This window comes from Apodemus sylvaticus, chromosome 14 (genome assembly GCF_947179515.1).
Source record: "Apodemus sylvaticus chromosome 14, mApoSyl1.1, whole genome shotgun sequence".
Classification (NCBI taxonomy): domain Eukaryota; kingdom Metazoa; phylum Chordata; class Mammalia; order Rodentia; family Muridae; genus Apodemus; species Apodemus sylvaticus.
In genome coordinates, this window is record NC_067485.1 from 54992483 (window position 1) to 55012884 (window position 20402).

The following is a 20402-nucleotide window of genomic DNA, read 5'->3' on the forward strand; positions in this document are numbered from 1 at the left end:
AGACACTTAGGTTGCCTCTATGTATTTACTGTCATCAAAAACCTTCAGTGAGCCTGGGAGTGCCAATGTCTTCCTCTGACTGTTACCTATGAATATGGATCTGAAAGTGAGAACATTTGAAAATAAGCTAGCCCTATGTCTAATTTGGAGGGCACCTTCCTATTCCTTTCAATAGCAGCTGCTGCTTTTTTCAGAACAGTCTGTTGTCTTTTGACAGCAGGTATTCTGACCGTGGTGAGATATTGCATCTGTTGGATACTATTTGCATTTTTCTGATGACTGGTGACCTTGAACACATTTTCATTTCCCTCTTGTGCTTTGTCTCCTTTTGAAAATGTTTATTCCTATTTTGCCTGTTTTTTTTTTTTATTTACATTGACTGTCTACTGATTTGAGTCTCTTACGCATGCTCATTGTTAACCTTTATGAGATGCATTGCTCATGTTGTCATGGTGCCGTCTCCCACTCCGAGGTTGCCTTTCTGCTCTGTGGCCTGCTTCCTTGGCTGTCCATGCACAAGCTTCTGATGCTAATGAAATCCCATCTACCTACTCATTCTTTGCTTTGTCTGTGCTCCTGGGTTTGCTTAATAAACAAAACAAACAAACCAAACCAAAATGAAATAAAAACCAGTGCCCAAATCACAGTTTGCCTGTGCATTCTTCCAGTTGTTTAGAAAGTTTAATACTTATGTTGGCATTAATACATTTCAAATTGACTGTTGTAAATGGTACCCAATAAGTGTTTTCCCCATTAATTTATCTATTCACTTTATATCCTGATTTCAGCTCCCCCCATCCACTTCCTTCCTCTCATAGCCCCTCCTTCCATTCCCACCTTCAGATAAGGTTTTATTGTCATTCTTCATGTAGATCTCTAACTGTCACTGCACTGTGTATTGAAATGAAAGCCTCCCACTGTCCTACGTTCCTGGAACCTTAGTCAAAATGAAATTGGCCACAGCTGAATAAATTTATTCTAGGACCTTCTATTTTGTTCCATTAGCCTATGTTTTTATGCCATTTTAGATTGATTTTTAAAAACAAAACAAAACAAAACACCACCTAGCCCAGTGTCTGTTTTCCTGTTGGTTCTCCTATTGGTTTCCTGGGTTCAGGATTTATGTTCATCTTAAGCATTTTAACTGTGGAGGCTTTGTATTTGCTTCAAGTCAGGTAGTGTGATGCCTCTAGTTTTGTTCATTTTTTGTTCAAGATTGCTTTAGCAAAGAGAACATTTGTGGTTCCACATGAATTTTAGAATTGTCTTTTGTTTGTAGTTATGTGGGAAAAATGTCCCTGGGCATCTGGTAGGTAGTACACTGAATCTGTCAAGATTGCTGGGATAACTGTGGACACGTTATCAATATTAAGTCTTTAATCCATTTACAGGAATAGCAGCTCAGCTGACTGGGTCATCTTCACTCTTCTTCACTAGTGCTTTATAGTTTTGACTCAAAACACTTTTCCCTCCACAGTTAAGTTTATCATTACGTTGCAGTTTTTGTTTTGTTTTCATAGCTCTTACAAGTGGATTATCTATTCATATCATTTATAAGAGTTGGTTGTTAACGTTTCACATTTTACATTGGCTTTATGTCCTGCAACTTTCCTGAGTTTATTGAGTAGTTGAGTATTTAGGGTTTTCTATGTAAGATTTAGAACTCTACCTTCCACTTGCCCTAATTCCCTGAATGAAAACATAAACATCCTCACTAGTCTATTATATGTGTCTTGGTTAGGGTTACTATTGTTACCTTGAAACACCATAAGTTACACTTTCATATAGCAGCGCATCACTGAAGGATCTCAGGAGAGGAACACAAACAGAGCTGGAACCTGAAGACAGGAACTAATGCAGAGGCCACAGCAATGTGCAGCTTACTGGCTCACTCACCATGGCTTGTTCAGCCTGCTCTTGTATGAAAGCCAGAACCACTTTCCCAGAGATAGCACCACCCACAATGGCCTGGAGCCTCCCACATCAATCACTAAGAAAATGTCCCTCAGGCTAGTCTACAGCTTGATCAATGGAGACATTTTCTTACTTGAGGCTCTCCTTCCTCTCTGATGACTCTAGCTTGAGTAAAGTTGATATAAAACTCACCAGAACAGTTTCCAAAGTCAGACATTTCAATAGCAGGAATAAAAGCCATATACATTTCAGCAACTTCAATGCCAGGCATGTGGCACATCAGCTGAAACCTTGGCACTCAGAAGGGTAAAGCAAAAGGATCACAAGTTCAAAGCCAACTTGGGCTACATAACAAGACCTTGCCTCAACAAAGAAACAAAGAAACAAATGAACAAATGAGCAGCAACAACTTCCAGAATGAGTGCTGATGTATGATTCCCTGAAAATTCTGTCGCCATTTCTTGTTTCTTTTTCTCTTTTTCTAGACAATATAATCTGATCATGGTTTCCTCTCCCTCAACCCCTCCTAGATCCTCCCCACCTCCCTACCCACTCAACAACTTTATGCCTTTTCTTTCTCTCTATAGAAAATAAACAGGCAAATAAACAAACAAAATGGAATTTTAAAAAGAAAGAAGAAACACATGTCACACACCTATAAAACCACAAAATTGTAAACCATAAGATACAACCAAAAGACCAGTAAGATAAAAATACCCAATCAAAGCAATATGAGACAAAATGTCTACAAACATTGGATGTTTTGTGGGCCACTGTTGAGTGGTACTGATTTACTACCCAGTAAGCCTATCACCATTCCTAAGCTAGGATTTCCTTTCAGAAGCCTTTATCACTCTGCCTTCTGTGTTTGGAAAAGAGGAAAGCTCCTCCTATGGTCTGAAGTGTTTTTGTTTTCTCCAAGCTCTACCTCCAAATCCACTCCAGATCTTCTTTGAATACTAAGGCTTGGCCTATCCACAGGTTGAGGCACGAGGGTATCAGAGCCCAGACCACACTGTGGAGCTCATGGGAAAAATGTCAGACTCAGGATATGATTTGCTTGTAGCTTAAGTAAAGGCTATAAGACAGAAAGGAGCCAGACACTCCCTAGTTCCCAGTCCAAACAAACAAGGAAATAAATTGTCTTTAATGGGGATAAAGAAGCCTCGAATATCAGAGTTTGGATAGAAGGATCAAGATTCAGTTTGATATGTATGAGATGTGAGGTGCTTCTTTTTATCTCAGCAGAGATGTTACATAGTCAATTAAATATCTTGAAATTCAGTTTAGGACTGGAAACTTAAACTTTGGTGGAGTAGCATTAAGTCTAGTTTATATTATGTTATTTACGTACACACACACACATACACACACACAAACATGTATGTGTGTGTGTGCCCATACATACATTCCATCTTATACATATTTAAATATTCTCTCACAATGTTGATCTTAAAAAGGACACAGAAAAACAAGTAGACTTTCAATCTCTCATCCAGCTACAACTCAGGCACTATACCTTCAGTGGCACCAGCAGGGCATGATCCTTAGCTGTAGAAATCAGATTCAACTCTTGAATCTAATCAGACTTCCTTTCAAAATCTACCCATGTTTGATCTAAGGAACCTAACAAATAAAACAAAAGCACTGACCGGCAGGGGAAGGGTGAATCGGAGGGCTGCAAAGGAAACAAAGGCAAAAAGAAAAAAGAACTATCCAGAGCTGACTGCCCAGTGGCCACTGTCTGTTAGACACAAAGAAGCTGGCAGTGTTTGGTGCCTTTGGAAGGGATGAAAGTGCCTTGGCAAGAACTTAACAAAAGCCAGAGCCCATATCTAGTTCTGAACAGCTGATTTATAACCCTACTCCAACCACAACTGACTGGAGAAAAGACAGCAGTCACTGGCAGTAGTAAGTGAACTGTGGGTGGAGATTAAGACACCATGCACAGTAGGAGGGGAAGAGCATCCCTTCCAGGAAGCTGCTTTCCAACCAGCATTCATGAATCAGCAAGTGAGAGTTTCTTTTCTATTGCCTTCAAGCTAACATCTGCCTGGAAAATAAAATTCTGAGGAACTCCAGAACCTCAGATCACTCTGGAGCAAAACAGAAAGCTGACAAGCTAGATATAAGCTCAGAATTTCAATCACGCAACCAAGTACTTGACATTTGGTGGATACTTAAATGTGGCAGAGACCAAAGTGGGTGGAAATAAACAAGTAGAGCATAACAGAGGGAAGAGAACATGAAATTGCCCGCATCCTAGTGTGTGACAGGAAGGTTATTATCCCTGTGAAGCTTGAACAAGATTCTATTTTTAAAATCATTCAGGAAACAAACAGTTGAAAAACAAAGTATAAGAAACAATTTCCCAAATGTACAACAAAATTATAAAGGAGTTAGTAAAAAGGAAAGGAGAGGAGAGAGAGAAAGGAAAGGGAAAGGAAAATAGTGACCAGTCAGAGAGAAAGGGACAGCATCAGGACACCACAGACACTGATACCATATGGGGAGGTGGGGATTCTGGAAAATTCTGAAAACTTTAGGAGGAGGGGCATATCCAGAGGAAGAAGGTTACTCGGGGTATGTTCTCAGGTGCTATTTTATTCCTAACCCCTTCCTTAGCCCTTCTTCCTCCTACCCACCATGAGTTAAGACCCTTTCAACCATGCTTTCAACACCATGATGATTGGCCTTGACTATGGGCACAGAAGCAGTGGAGCCAAAGACTATGGACTAAACTCAACCAAAAACCATTCCTCTCTTTACATTTTTGCTCAGTATCTTGTCCCAGCAACAGAAGTCACAGCATCATGAAAGTTTAGAACAAAGAAAATGAAAGGTTCTATAATGTTCAACAGAGACAGTGAGATCACAGTCAAAAGAACACAAGTGGACTTCATGGCAATTGCACTGACAAATTCCAATTCCGAGTGTTGCCTGTGAGTGTTTAAAATCCTAACACTTTGCTATTCTTTAAACTCCTGTTCATCATGCCCTGATGCATTTGTTCCAGATTACATCAAATTATTTCATGCCTCTATTTACCAATAAAACATCCTTGGAACTAGAGATTAACTAAGAAGAAACTAATTTGAATAATAATTTAATAATCTATCTTTATTAACATAAATATGTCTTAGATTTGTCATATCCACTTTCACCTACTTCATAGGACCACAAACCTTTTTTATATTAATTTTGAATATTACTAGATTAAAAATGCTTATTTGGAAAAATATAATAGATCCCTGACAAAGGATTTTAATGGTCTGTTTGCATTCTTCCTTCCTTCCTTTCCTTCTTCCTTCCTTCCTTTCCTTCTTCCTTCCTTTCCTTCCTTTCCTTTCTTCCTTCCTTCCTTTCTTCCTTCCTTCCTTTTTTCCTTCCTTTCTTCCTTCCTTCCTTCCTTCCTTCCTTCTTCCCTCCCTCCCTCCCTCCCTCCCTCCCTCCTTCTCTCTCTCTCTCTCTTTCTTTCTTTCTTTCTTTCTTTCTTTCTTTCTTTCTTTCTTTCTTTCCTTCCTTCTTTCTTTTTCTGCTTTAGGGTTTTGAGAAAAGGTTTCACCTGGTAGACCAGGCTCACCCTGAAATTACTTCAGCCTCTTGAGTGCTAAGGCTAAGTGCTACCAAACTCTAAAATGTTAGTCTTTCTGTGTGACATATTCAAATTCCAGAAAACAGTGACAATGGTAGTGTTAACAGCCATCACTTTTGAGTGCATGATGGAGCATTTAGAACTCACTGTAGTATTTAATCTCCACATCCACTGTGTTAGGAAAATACCCAACAAATTCTAACCTTATTAACAGCATAGTCAGTCTTGGAGAATTACCCCAGGCTATGTACAGTTATAAGGAAAAGCCAGGCTTTAAACTGAGATGTCAAGTTGAAGTGTCAATTCAAATATGTACAGCATAGTCAGTGAGATTATTTCCTCCAAGGGAATAAGCCACTGGGATTTAATCTGTGGGACAAAACTCTAAACAATTTTATCCAATCATTCCTTTACATTTTTAGCCAAAATAGTATAGCAGACACACTTTACACTTGATAAAAGAAAATTTGAGCAGAAACTTGAAGGCATTACAGCCAACAACACAAGTGGAGCACAGAGAATTTCTGTAACCACCACCTCTACCATGCAGTATGGTGCAGAATCCCTGCCTCCTCACCCAGCTGATCAAATCAGCCACAGGGTTTCTGCAGTCATTATCTCTTGTGTATCCTGATGCTACTGCCTGCTTGGTGGCTCCAGCATTCTGACCTCACAAAAGCTTTCTAGTGTGGAGCCTGGCATGTTGGAGGACAACTGTAATTCCAGCACTTGGCAGGGTGTGTGTGGGGGGGGGGGGGCGCGGTAAGCCTGTGGCAGGAGAATTTCAAGTTCAAGACTAGCCTCGAACAAGACCTTTTTTTTAAACAACATTGCTGTGTGACTTTTCCCAGGGAGACATTTACCCCAGAAAAGGTAGTGATGTGTGGCCAGAGAAATGATTCCATTCAAGTCCAGCACGAGACAGTGAAAGAACTGGGTTATTTCTAAGAGCTTGGGTTGCTCAGAGGCAGCTGCATCACCAGAAGGGCCTTCTCAGCCTGGGTGATGACTCCGGGGCTTCCAGCATGACTTGCAGCCCCTCCACTGTAGGTCCACAGTTGAGGAGGGACCTTGGGACTCTCACAACTGTCTGGGCTTTCTAAATTGTATAGTTTGATTTGGCTTCCTTGGCCATGAGCGTCCCTTCTCCCTCTAATTTCAACTGGAGGAAATACCTATACAACACTCATTCTCCCTTACCTCAAAAAATATGGAGGAAAGGCCATGAAGGGAATGTTTTCAAATGTGAACAGAATTTGGAAGGAAAGGGCACCAAGTCAACAAAAGTAGCATCGATATCTATGTCACATCATGAGCATGGTTTTAGTCTACTTTCTGTTACTACAATGAAACATCTGTTTGTTTTAATAAAAATAGAAAGCTCTTTAATACCAATAGTAGTTCATCAAATGTTTATTCATCAAATGTTATTCAACAATTACCACATCCCCAAGTTATTATTTATCTCCTACACATTGGCAACTGTTTTATTTTCTTTTTGTTATTTTTTTTTGAGACAAGGTCTCATGATGTAGCCTGTGCTGGTCTTGAACTCCTGATCTTTCTACCTCAGCCTTCCAAACACCAAAATTATAGACACGTATCATCATACTTGGCTCCAAGCTTTGTTTATTTTGAATGAATGGTACTTAGTGTTGGTGAGTATGAAGAGAAAGATTACTTCTTATTCTTCAGTAGTAATGTTACTAGGCACAAGGTCTCAGGAGAATAGCTTGGAAATATATAATAAATGTATATTATGTCAAATTATTTGATCAGAGATGAAAAAATGATCAGACACACACAAAGATATATACACTTGCATGCACACGTATGCACACACATACACACACACACAGAGAGAGAGAGAGAGAGTAGAGAGAGAGAGAGAGAGGGAGAGAGAGAGAGAGAGAGAGGGAGAGGGAGAGAGAGGGAGAGGGAGAGGGAGAGGGAGAGGGAGAGGGAGGGAGGATAATGGTGTTCTTTGCATTTCTTGTTTATCTTTCTTGAACAGTGGCAGGGTCACCTAAGATGGTAAGGTACTATGGTTTCCAAGTAGTTTGATTGTTCAGTTGTGTTCCTCAAAGCCCATCATAATTGAGGTATTGGTTTTAACAGTGGTACATTGAGAAGTAGGACCTTGGTGGGAGATTCTTGGGTTGTTGGGGTGTGCTTCACAAAAGATTAGGGGATGTAGCCTCTCTCTCTCTCTCTCTCTCTCTCTCTCTCTCTCTGTTTTGTTCTCTTGCATGTATGTACCCATGCTGTGTTGTAACAACACAGGAGGGCCTTTTCTTTCTTTTTTTTTTATTTTCTATATTCTTTGTTTACATTCCAAATGCTTTCCCCTTTCCCAGTTCCCCACTCCCCATATGTCCCATAAGTCCTCTTCTCTCCACCCATTCCCCAATTACCCCTCCCCCATTTCTCTGTCCTGGTAATCCCCCATGATGCTGGATCAAGCCTTTCCAGGACCAGGGCCCTCTTCTTCCTTTTTCTTGGGAATCATTTGATATACTAATTGTGTCTTGAGTATTCAGAGCTTCTGGGCTAATTAATATCCACTTATCAGTGATTGCACTCCATGTGTATTTTTTTGTGACTGGGTTACCTCACTTAGGATATCTTTCAGTTCCAACCCTCCTATGCAGAGAAAGAGGCACACTCCTCCACTGTTGGTGGGATTGTAAGATGGCACAACCACTCTGGAAATCAGTCTGGCGGTTCCTCAGAAAACTGGGCATGACACTTCCGGAGGACCCTGCTCTACCACTCCTGGGCATATACCCAGAGGATTCCCCGGCATGCAATACCTCTTAAAGGAGGTAGTGCAGGTGTCATACCCTTTAGCTTCTAGCATCATTTGCCTGCCCCTTGACCATGAATTTTTATGTCACTATACACTTCAGCTATATATGCTACAAACTGAGTAAGTCAGCCTTAGAGTTAGGATTTTCATGATTTTACATCTTAAAAATATTGAGAAAAAAAGAAAGAAAATGTACACATACATTATTTTATTATATATTATATATAGCACTTATGTGTATAGCCATGTGTACTATTTCTGGTCCTCTTCTAAGCTCTGTTTCTGTTCAAGTGTCTTCCTCTTGCTTATTGTATGTGTGTGTGTGTGTGTGTGTGTGTGAGAGAGAGAGAGAGAGAGAGAGAGAGAGAGAGAGAGAGAGAAAGAGAGAGAGAGAGAGACTGGGAAGTGAACTTTGAGTCTTTTGTGATTGGATTACCTCACTCAAGATGATAGTTTCTAGCTCCATCCATTTTCCTAAGAATTTCATGAATTCATTGTTTTTAATAGCTGAGTACTACTCCATTGTATAAATGTACCACATTTTCTGTATCCATTCCTCTGTTGAGGGACATTTGGGTTATTTCCAGCTTCTGGCTATTATAAATAAGGCTGCTATGAACATAGTGGAGCATGTGTCCTTATTACATGTTGGAGCATCTTCTGGGTATATGCCCCAGAGTGGTATAGCTGGGTCCTCAGGTAGTGCTCTGTCCAGTATTCTGAGGAATCACCAAACTGATTTCCAGAGTGGTTTTACCGGCTTGCAATCCCACCAGCAATGGAAGATTGTTCTTCTTTCTCTACATCCTCACCAGCATCTTCTGCTGTCCCTTGAATTTTTGGTCTTGGCCATTCTGACTGGTGTGAGGTGGAATCTCAGGGTTGTTTTGATTTGCATTTCTGTGATGATTAAGGATGTTGAATCGCTGATAAATGGATATTGGCCCAAAAGCTCGGAATACCCAAGATACGACTCACAGACCACATGAAGCTCAAGATGAAGGAGGACCTGAAGGAGGACCAAAGTGTGGATACTTTGATCCTTATTGGAAAGTGGATCAAAATACCCATCCTCACAACCAACCAATATAATGAGAATAGGGTCCCCAATGGAGCAGCTAGAGAGAGGACCCAAGGAGCTGAAGAGGTTTGCAGCTCTGCAGGAGAAACAATAATGTGGACCAACCAGTATCCCCAGAACTCCCAGGGATTAAACCACCAACCGAAGAGTACACATGGAGGGACCCATGGCTCCAGCTGCATATGTAGCAGAAGATGACCATTTCAGACATCACTCCTCATCAGGAGAGGCCATTGGTCTTATGAAGGCTTGATTCCCCAGAAGGGGGAATACAGATCAGGAAATTAGGGGGAGGGTGAGCAGAGGAAGTGGAGATGGGATAGGGGGTTTTCAGCTGGGTAACATGGAAAGGGGTTAACATTCAAAATGTAAATAAAGCAAATATAAAAAACAAAAACACCTTGGGTCTTGACCACACTTGGAAACACTTCCTCACTGAGCTATGTGGCAGGCCACTCCCTCTAGTTTTGCCTTTTCTCCCTCTCCTGCTCTCTCTCCTCTTCTTCCCTTTCTTTTTTTATTAAATTAATAAAATTTATTTTAAAATATACAACTCAGTATTGACATTTTTTTTTGAGACAGAGTTTCTCTGTATAGTTCTGACTGTCCTGGAACTCACTCTGTAGACCAGGCTGGCCTCAAACTCAGAAATCTGCCTGCCTCTGCCTCCCAAGTGCTGGGATTAAAGGTGTGCGCCACCACTGCCAGAGTATTGACATTTTTTAAGTCATCAAAATAATTTATGATAGTTAAATACCCCTTAAATGTACATGATATCTTCTGAAGCTAAAAGTAATATGCACTCAACCAATTTTAAAAATCTATTTGGAACATTAGATATAGAAGTAGAAAAAAATCTCTTATGAAGTCCTCTATGAAAGGAAATTGTGAAAATTTCCGGATTAGACAGAAACTGTTCCATCTCCAAGGGAGAGTACTCAGCATAACTGTGGCTTCATAGAGTGAGTTGGGTAGCATTCCTTCTTTTTCTATTTTGTGGAATAGTTTGAAGAGTATCGGTGTTGGGTCTTCTTTGGAGGTTTGATAGAATTCTGCACTAAAACCATCTGGTTCTGGGCTTTTTTTTTTTTTTTTGGTTAGGAGAATTTCAATGACTGCTTCTATTTTTTTAGGGGTTATGGAACTGTTTAGATGGTTTATCTGATCCTGATTTAACTTTGTTACTTGGTATCTGCCTAGAAAATTGTCCATTTCATCCAGATTTTCTAGTTGTGTTGAATATAGGCTTTTGATGAGTTTTTTTTTTTTTAATTTCCTCAGTTTCTGTTGTTATATCTCCCTTTTCACTTCTGATTTTGCTAATTTGGATACTGTCTCTATGCCCTCTTGGTTAGTCTGGCTAAGGGTTTATCTCTCTTGTTGATTCCTTGTATAGTTCTTTTTGCTTCTACTTGGTTGATTCCAGCTCCAAGTTTGATTATTTCCTGCCTACTCCTCTTGGATGTATTTGCTTCTTTTTGTTTTAGAGCTTTTAGGTGTGCTGTTAAACTGCTAGTGTGTGCTCTCTCCAGTTTCTTTTTTGGAGGCACGACAAAGTAATTTATAAAGAAAAATTACGAAAACTGGAAAATTCCGTATTGGCAAACAGAACTGGGTGAAGCCCTTCCTGCTGGTAAGGACTCTCAGCAAAGTCCCAGCGTAAATAGGACATCATATGGTAACACAAAGAATCATAACTCAGATTATTCCTCTTCTCATAAAGCCACAGTCCCATTGGATTAGAGTCCCACCCTTTGGCCCCATTCAACCTTAATTACCTCCTGCTGCTAAATACCATGGATTAGGTAGATTCCTACCTTTTTAATGCCTCACCATAAGGATTACTTTTCAACATGAGTTTTGGTGCAGGCATTCAGTCCATAGTACATGTTATGCTCTTCCATCAGCTGCAGGAGTGTACACCAGTGAAGAGCACAGCCCTCAAGCCTCTCTGCACTGGTCAAACAGAAGCAACATTTTGTCCCAGGTTGCAACAGCATATTGTATGTTGAAGTCACTCGTTCGGGTCCAATATCATATGAAATGAATTACCAAGACTCGGGGCCTGGCTGTGGTGGAGCCTCAGCTGGAAGAGCAACACAAGCCCAGCCCAGATGAACCGTAGAAAAGCCACTTTGCAGGCAGTGGTAGTCATTACTCTTTGTGGCCTCAACAGGAAAATAGCCAAAGGCTTCTCCACTCAAAGCAGTGGAGGCATGTCTTTGGAAATGGGATGTCTGCTGGAAAAACCCCAAGTTAGATATGTACACAGGTACTTTGGATCTCATCCGTCTGTAATTAAAACCCCTATACTTCCAGACTCTGCTCACCCAAACAATGTGGAGTCAAACCACAGGAAAATCTGTTATCATTCAAATGGGCCCATATTTTTTCATACAACTGAAATGCAGCATAAAGACGTGAACTGTTAAATATGAAAGTAAAATTGGATGCAGACACCAATTGGTTCTCAGGCTACCTAAGTCTCACCTTCCAAGAGATGTGAGCCACAGGTCACAGCTGTATACTCAGGGCACAGCCTCAAGATCAAAGCCTTTTACACCGTAGGAAGTATTCGCAGTCCTCCTAGCAGATCCACAAGCCACCCATTGTGCCCTCCCCATGTCCTTGTTCAGTCCAAGCTGTAAAACATTATGTGTTTGAATGATGTTTTAAAGTGCTCTGTGCAATTAAGTTTTAAAAGCAAAGAGGCTGGTTTTCCTTTGGTATATATATGAAACTCCCCATAAAAATAAAGTCCTTGGGTGTGTTTTGGGGGAGGGAATGATTAAAAAGAGAAAAGCTTCTGAAAGGAACAAACACTTCAAAAAGTGGAACCCGAGGTGTTTTCCTCTCATAATATTAAAAATGCCTTTATAGTTGGAAAAAAAGTCGCTAGATCAAACTACATGTAGCAAACAGCTATATGGACTCCATGCTCACTCACACCCAATTTGCATCTGCTCTCCTAGGTAAACCCCTGCTTTTTAAGTATAATTATCACAAAAGATTGTAGCCTGCCTTCTCCTGGCACTCTGTACTAGTGATGTGAGAATATGCACAACTCCTGGTTAACGGCTGGCTCACCAAAGCCAGGATTTGGGGCAAAGCTTCTGGCTTGTGGATATTTATCCTAGTTTTAAAGCATTCCTCCAAGGGAGTTTGTTTGTGAAGCTCTTAGAAAAATTAAAACATATTCCAGAGCCTGATTCCAAACTAAGACATGTACACGGTCCACATTGTTCAGGCTTGGGTAGGAATAGGTCTTTGCTTAGTCTGAAAAAGTCTGGCCACAGCCTCAGTGTGTCTTACACAGCAACAAGTAACTCTCATAGATACTAAGATACTATTAGGTTATGGGAAAACAGTGGATTTAGTGCAAAATTCTGAACTTGCAAGTCTATACTCTTGGTAGAGAATGTTCATAGGTAAGAAGAATGGGAAGTTCAGGCTACCTTCACTGGCGAGAAAGAAATCACAGTGCCTGGTACATAGCAACTTAGCAGCTAATAAAACCATTCAAATTGTGCAGACACTAGGTCTCTTACAGGCCTGGAGCCAGAGAGACAAGCAAGATGTAAGGAAGCATTGCACATCCACCACATGTACCACGTTATCCCTCTTCTTATATCTGTTTTTAGAATGCTTGTGTGTGTGTGTGTGTGTGTGTGTGTGTGTGTGTGTGTGCGCACACATACAGCATGTGTGTGAGCATGTGGTTGGAAGCCAGAGGACAGCTTTAGGGCTTGTTCTTCAGTCACTGTCCACTTTGGTTATGAGACAGAGCCTCTCATTAGACTGGAACTTGCTGAGTGAGTGTAAGCCAGGGATCCATCTGTCCCTACCGTCCCAGTGCTGGGATTACATTTTCTACTCTTCAAAAAATATAAAAGAAAGACACGATTCAGGGGACTGAGCTCCTGGTGTGTTGTCAGGTACAGGGATAGTTTATTCAGTGTCCCATGAAGTAGGGACCAGCCAGGATAAGAAATCTAACATCAAGTGTGGGAATGGATGGAAATTTTCTTCTTGCAAATGCTTACCTGGATGACTCCTGTAAGAACCAGTGCTCTGCCAGCTGTCCTCACCCGCAGCTCTCTGGTTTCTTCAGTGTGGAATTAGGAAATTAGTGTCCAGAGTTTGGAAACAAACACAGCTGATTCTTGGAGAGCTGAAAGGTGGACCACGGAACCACAACCTGGCCTGAGGAAGGAGAAGCAAAATGTGTGTTTGATTCTGACAGGCATCAGATTAAGGGTTTCCTATCCAAGGGAGTCTGGCCAGGAAGCAGCAGCAGGTGCCCAGAGAAGCCTGGGTCATCGAATTCAATAGCAGGGCCCTGGAACAAGTGCTGACCAGAGCCAGACTGACCACAAGGCCAAAATTCCTTCTTTCTTCTTCCTCCCTAATCTACCAGGGTTAGCCTCCAGCAAATCAACAAGTTCTGAAACTGGTGAAATAATTACCACATGAACACCATTTATGGGACTCTCTCTGTGTGCTGGGCACTGGGTGTGCCGTGCAACTATGTTATCTTCAGGATGCCTGGTTGTCCAGTCCTGACTGGAAGTGAAGTCTGCAAAGAGCTTGGTAACTAGGAAACAATAGAAAGCCTCCTCCTTGTCTTCCCCGTCTCTCCCTCCCTCTCTTTCCCTCCTTCCCTCTCTCCCTCCTTCTTTCCCTCTCCTCCCCCCTTCTTCCTTCGATCCTTCCCTCCTTGCCTCCTCTCTCCCTCTTTTTTATTCTTTCTCTTTTTCTTTCCTTCCTTCTTCCTCCCTCTCCTCCCCTCTCTCACCTTCCTCCTCTTCCTCCCTCTCTCCATCTTTTCCTCTCTCTCCTTCCTTTTCTGGGTCCTAGGGATCAAACTCAGACCATTTGACTTGTGAGAAACATCTTTACCCTCTGAGTCATACCACAGGCCCAGAAAAATGGATGTTTAAACGAAGATGAAAAACAAAAACAAAACAAAACAAAAAAACCTGCTAGAAATGGGGATTATACAGACAGGGAGCATCTGATAGTCAACTATTCTAAAGAGGAGGAATTGGACGTAGAATATAAATCTAACAAAGGGTTGGAAAGATGGGAGGGACATGCTGTGACTGAAATGGAGGAGGCAAAGCTGTGACAGGGCATACTGTACCGCTGCAGTTTTAAGAGCTGTTCCTAGGCAGTGGTCAGAGGTCATCTCAGAGTTATCTGTTGACTGTGGCTGCAAGGCAGCATAGGAGACTGAAGACTGAAGACAGGAACTAGACTCTGAGAAGCACGAGGAAGGAAGCAGAGTAAAGAAAATAATATATGACTTTGCTGGGACTTACAACAAGTTCATTTGCCTCCCGCCAAGCCTGGGTGCCATTGGTCACTCAGGAATCAGAACTGGCTTTGTCACCATTGTGACTTTCACGAGAGGATGTCATATAAGAAGGCTTAAGAAAAGTTAAAGAGTGACTGCCTGTTGCAGGAAGTAATACAAAAGAATGATAATATCCCACCCTCTGCCAAGCCCCTGCGTGTCACATGGCACCAGTGGGGTGTTCTCATCATAGCAGACGCTCTGGCCTGGAGCTCCTGAAATCAATCCACCCAGCTCACTAAGTTCCTCGAAGACACTAGTAGCTACATCTTATCCTGTCGCTATTCCCATACCCCCCCCCAAAAAAAAAACCTCTCTCCTGCTTTCTCTCTTCCTCTCTTCGACCTGGAAGACCCACCTACTAGCCCAGTGATTGATTCCTTTATTCATTTGGGGGAAGGTTCACAAGAAGTCACCTGAGTACATGACCCAATTCCTGGTTCATGACAGCCCCTCCTTGGAAAGCAGAATTAACATCAAAATACAAGCAGCACCAGGCCCATCCACCACACTTCCCCCCTTTCTGTTCTAATAAAAAACAAAACTTTTCTCTCAAATATAAATTGAGAACAACTATTACCATTTTGTAATTTTTTTATTGATATATATTTTTTTTTACATTTCAAATGATTTCCCCTTTTCTGGGTCCCCACTCCCCGCAAGTCCCATAAGCCCTCTTCTGTCCCCCTGTTCTTGCATCCACCCCTTCCACTTCCCTGTTCTGGAATTCCCCTATATTCTTGCACCGAGTCTTTCCAGAACCAAGGGCCACTCTTCCATTCTTTTTGGACATCATTTAATTTGTGGATTATGTCCTGGATATTCAAAGTTTCTAGGCTAATGTCCACTTATCAGTGAGTGCATACCATGATTGATCTTTTGAGACTGGGTTACCTCACTTAGTATGATGTTCTCCAGCTCCATCCATTTGTCTAAGAATTTCATGAATTCATTGTTTCTAATGGCTGTATAGTACTCCATTGTGTAAATATACCACATTTTTTGTATCCATCCTTCCGTTGAAGGACACCTAGGTTCTTTCCAGCTTCTGGCTACTACAAATAGGGCTGCTATGAACATAGTGGAGTATGTGTCCTTATTACATGCTGGGGAAGCCTCTGGATATGCTGCCTTCTTCTTTTGTGCCTTTGGGGCCCTTCTCAGTCTTGCCTCAAGCAATGTTATACTTAGGTTGTCAAGGTCAACCAGGTGTTCTCTGTCTGCTCTATTATGGAGCGAAGATGTTGTGGTGGGGGTCACTCCCTCTGTTGATTCTCACATAGGACACAGGTCCTGCGATGGACTGGCTTGCAGATGAACTGCCTATGTGCTCAGTTCCTGAGTGCAGGCAGACCCCTGGTGGTTTGCACCACCAGAAATCTAAAGCTCAGGGTGGTACAGTACCTAGTGATCCTTTTCTGTCCCGGCAGGCAGCAAATATGGCCGCGGGGCTTCTCCCATTTTGTAATTTATAAAGTACAAGATAGACCTAACACCCAGTCCATCATTTTTGTCAATAAAATAGAACACTATCCTAACTTAAAAAATTATAATTCTATAAATTATGCCCTAGCTTTAGATTGCATGTCATCTGCAAAACCATCCTTTCAAATCTATTCTATCAAAATTAAATAGCCTGGGTTGGATATGAGACTATAAGTAGTCTTTCAACCCTGTTAGAAATCTGAAAATTATCAACATTAGCTGAAGATATAGGAAGCCTAACACAGTTTCCAGAATGGAGACAAGTTGTATAGACAGCTGCCTACCTATGCAGCCCCAGTAAGTCAGGAAGTTGGTGCATCAGTCTTCAGCCTTCTGGCTCAGAATCTTCTGACAGAATATTGAAAAACAGGAATTGTTAAGGACTAGCCTATTCTTCTCTGCAGACCTAAGTTGTCTGAACCTGTAAATTGTGTCCTTTCAAGAATGGTACAGGTCTGCAGGAGAGACAGGCAACTTCTGCTCAGTGGACACACTAGCCACAAAGTACCAGTTCATCTGGAGGTATAGATGTTCTGTTGCTTCTTTGAATCCATGAATGGGCAGCTGTTAGAAGTAGATTTGTCTCAACAACAAATGAATCAATAACATTAAATGTCACGTTCCATGGATTTCTGACAATTTTGAAAACCCACTATCTAGGTAACGTAATCTGAACTGGTGTCCATTAATTACCCTCAGCTATTTCTAATTAAAATATTTGAAAACACCTTACCAATAAACTCAGAGCCATGAATTTGCTATTTGGCCCTTAACTCACAGGCTTAAACATCTCACATCAGTTTGCAGTGGCAGTTATAGAAGGACTGGGTCCAAGCCTTGTACTTAGAAAATTTTATATCAAGAGAAGAAATTTATACCAATGAAAACCTCGATTTTTGTATCAAAATAAATTCTGTACCAAAATAAGAAATTATGACTACAACTTAGTAACAATTATAAAGATTTCTACAAAATCAGATTATGGCTCTACAATCAATTCTAGCTATTTCTTCCCTGTTCCAATTATGACCATTTCTAAATTCTTTAGAAAGACAACCTTAGAATAACCACCTCCAGCCCCAAAGCCCAGGGAACTGGGACGACGACTCTTCATAACTTTTTTAAACTGAATATGGGCATTGAGATATTTTTGAACGGGGTAGGGAGGGGAGGGAAAATGGGGAAGTTGGTTGGCCTTAAGAAGGCCACACCAACAACTGTATTAGTCTCTGATGTCTGTGTCCTGACTGCATCCAGCTGAAAGTCCAAGACCTCAGGAGGTCAGTTCAGCGTGTGTGACGAGGACCCTCGCTACAAATCTCAAAACAAAATTTCAGTATCATCAAGGTAACTTTTTTTGATTCTCTGGAATCTAGTTCTCTGGGGAGTCTCCCTCTATCAAATCTGATCCACATGAATCTAGAAGGTGTATAGATACTAATCACCTTTTCTAAAATGCAAAGAAAAAACCTTTCTCCCAAATCAGCGTATCTTTGAGCCAGGAACCAGAAAAAACCTTTATATTGACTATTCTCCCAGGGGAATAATATAACCACAAAACTCAAAATCACACCCATTTTGAAAATTAAAACAATCCAAAGCAAATGAAGCAAACTAAATTACTGTACACTCCTATTCTTAGGCCTTTTCTATGTGGCCATGCATGATCATTACCCAAGATTCCCATGGAGCCCATGTTAGACAAAAAATTGAGCACAGGGACTGAGCCAATGAGCAAGGATCATTGAAGAAAAAGACGTGAGAGCCCACACGGACCAGTTATGGAATAGTCATGTCTTAGGGAGGAGGCTGCAGCCAGAGAATTTGGAGCAGATAATTGAGAGTGCTGAGCAGTGAGGACAAGGGCGTGGCCCCAGAAGTGGAGGTCAAAGGACAGAGAGGCCAGACAACCTCCAACAGCCCAATCAGATTAAGATGTCCTTATACACAATTTGTAAATGTTTTACATATTTTTAATTCTCACTTAAAACATTAATCCACCTGGATTGGAGTTCATGGATGATGTAAGATTACCATTTTTATTTTCTTTCTGGGTACTCAGTGTTTCTTGCAGCATTTGACTGTACATTTCTTCCCTGTGTGGTCATTAAGTTAATTCCTTCTTTGTTACTCTTAGCCTTCATTCACAGCTTGTCATCTGTGATGTCAGTCAGGCCTTCCAGCATCTTCTCCCTACAGTTCAGATCCTGCACACTGCTGTTAAAGTCAACGTTCTAAAATACATACATGGCCACATCACTCCCATAATTAAAATGATTAAATTATTTTTGGGGGTAGAATATAATCCAAAACCACAAATGTGGCATATATACCCCATCTTACAATGCTTATTTTTCTGATATTCTTTGCTGATAGTCACCTCCATTTCCTGACATTTTCCAAATTTGTATTCCAGTACGTCTGCATAGACAATCTAGGATCCAATTAACTTCTAAAATAACGTACCGAGTCATATTTCTAGATTTAAAATGTTCTAGTTCACTTATTTGGCATTAACTTGGCATCTAAACTGTATATGCACGATATATGACATCATAAATTTCCTAAGTGTTTGCAGTCTAGCAGACAGAAAACAGGAACCCACTACCTGCTTAAATGGTAAGGGCCCAGGTGTTGTAGATACTTGAATCAATTCCACAGCTCCAAGTGAAAGAGAAATGGCTCTTTGCCTGATGAAAATCAGTTGTGGCTTTGTGGAACAGCTATTTGGATATGCAGTAGATACATGTCTATGAAACTATAAACTTTACAAAGCCAGAGAAGGAGGTAAGAGGGTGTTTTCAGTAATGCAGTAGCATCAGTTAAGGCAAAGGGCATGGGGAAATGGGACCTTACTCTCTGATAGAGCAGGAGAAGTAACCTCTGGAATGCCAGCTGAGGTCACAGTTACTTGGTTACTTGCTATTGGGGGACACAGTCTACTAAGGGATCGATGGGAACCTACTCTCCTAGGTGGACCAAACTCTAAACTCGGGGTGTTAAATATAAGAGGATGTGCTAGGTGTCCGGGGTCAATATGCTGTTGGTCTGTTCTGAGAGGTGGAAAAGCCAAAAGGGTGCCAGTGAAATTTCAGAAGCAGACCTAAAGCAATAAAGCTATAAGAACATGTGAGAAATTCCTGAACCTGGGTAAGCCTATACTTTCACATAAACGGGGTTTTCCCACATGTGGGTTGCTTCAGTCTATGTATATATGTGCACATGGTGGGGGGTGAGAGTGCACATATGTCTGTGTGTGTGAGTGCAGAGGGCAGAGGAGTATGCCTAAGTGTCCTGTCTCACTACTCTCAGCATATTCCCTTCATATAGGATCTCCCACTGAAGCTGAAACTCACCATTCGGAGGGTGCTACCTGGTGTCATGCTCCCACCTGCTTCTCCTGTCCACTGCTGGCATTATAGGCACGCGAGGCTATACCTAGCTTTAACTTGAGTGCTGAGGACCCAAACTTGGGTCCTCCTGCTTGCTCGGTGAGCATTCTTATCCACAGAGCTGTCTCCTTAGCCCGTCCACTGCTTTTTAAAAAATACTTCCTGTTTGAAAATATTTCCATAGCCTAACTTTAGGTCTTTGGATTAATAATTTTATTTTTTTTCTCTTCTCCTTGGTATATGACAGCTTCTACTGGATATGGTTGGGTCCCCTGACCAGGATCTCCAGGAAGCAGCTGCTGGCTGTATATCCAATATCCGAAGACTGGCCCTTGCGACAGAAAAGGCTAGATACAACTGAAATATGAACGTACATGAGCTACCAAATGTTCTGACTGAGGATGTACCTCTCCCTCAGCCAGGAAGTCAGAGTTGAGAAGCATTTATCAACCAGTCCTTCAGACAGCCTAAAGAAAAAAATACAAATACTTTTTGTTGAAAATTACGAGAATCTTTTCATTCTGTTTAATGAAAAGTATGTAACAAAATGTGAAACTAATAAATTTGTGATAGTTTTCCAAGAATTTGAGGGTATGTGTATATGATATGATATTTATAGTCCAACTACACTTTTGCATCTGCCGTGATTTTTAATAAATATAGCTGTCCCAGTGTGCAGTTCCAGACTCACCCATGGATGTCTTGAGAGCCCCTCTCTGTTAAACTGATCTGCCTGTCCTGTGCTTACAGCCTGGTCTGCTTGATGACTT

At 41.3% G+C, this 20402-nt stretch overlaps 1 protein-coding gene across 1 annotated transcript in view; it reads left to right on the forward strand.

The window, feature by feature from the left end:
- Positions 1–19993, forward strand: part of Odad2 (outer dynein arm docking complex subunit 2) — a 181148-nt gene extending 161155 nt beyond the window's left edge. Inside the window, exon 19 of the mRNA XM_052157531.1 lies at positions 19880–19993. Coding sequence (XP_052013491.1) covers positions 19880–19993 — 114 coding nt within the window. The remainder of the gene's footprint in view (positions 1–19879) is intronic.
- The last annotated feature ends 409 nt before the right edge of the window (positions 19994–20402 follow it).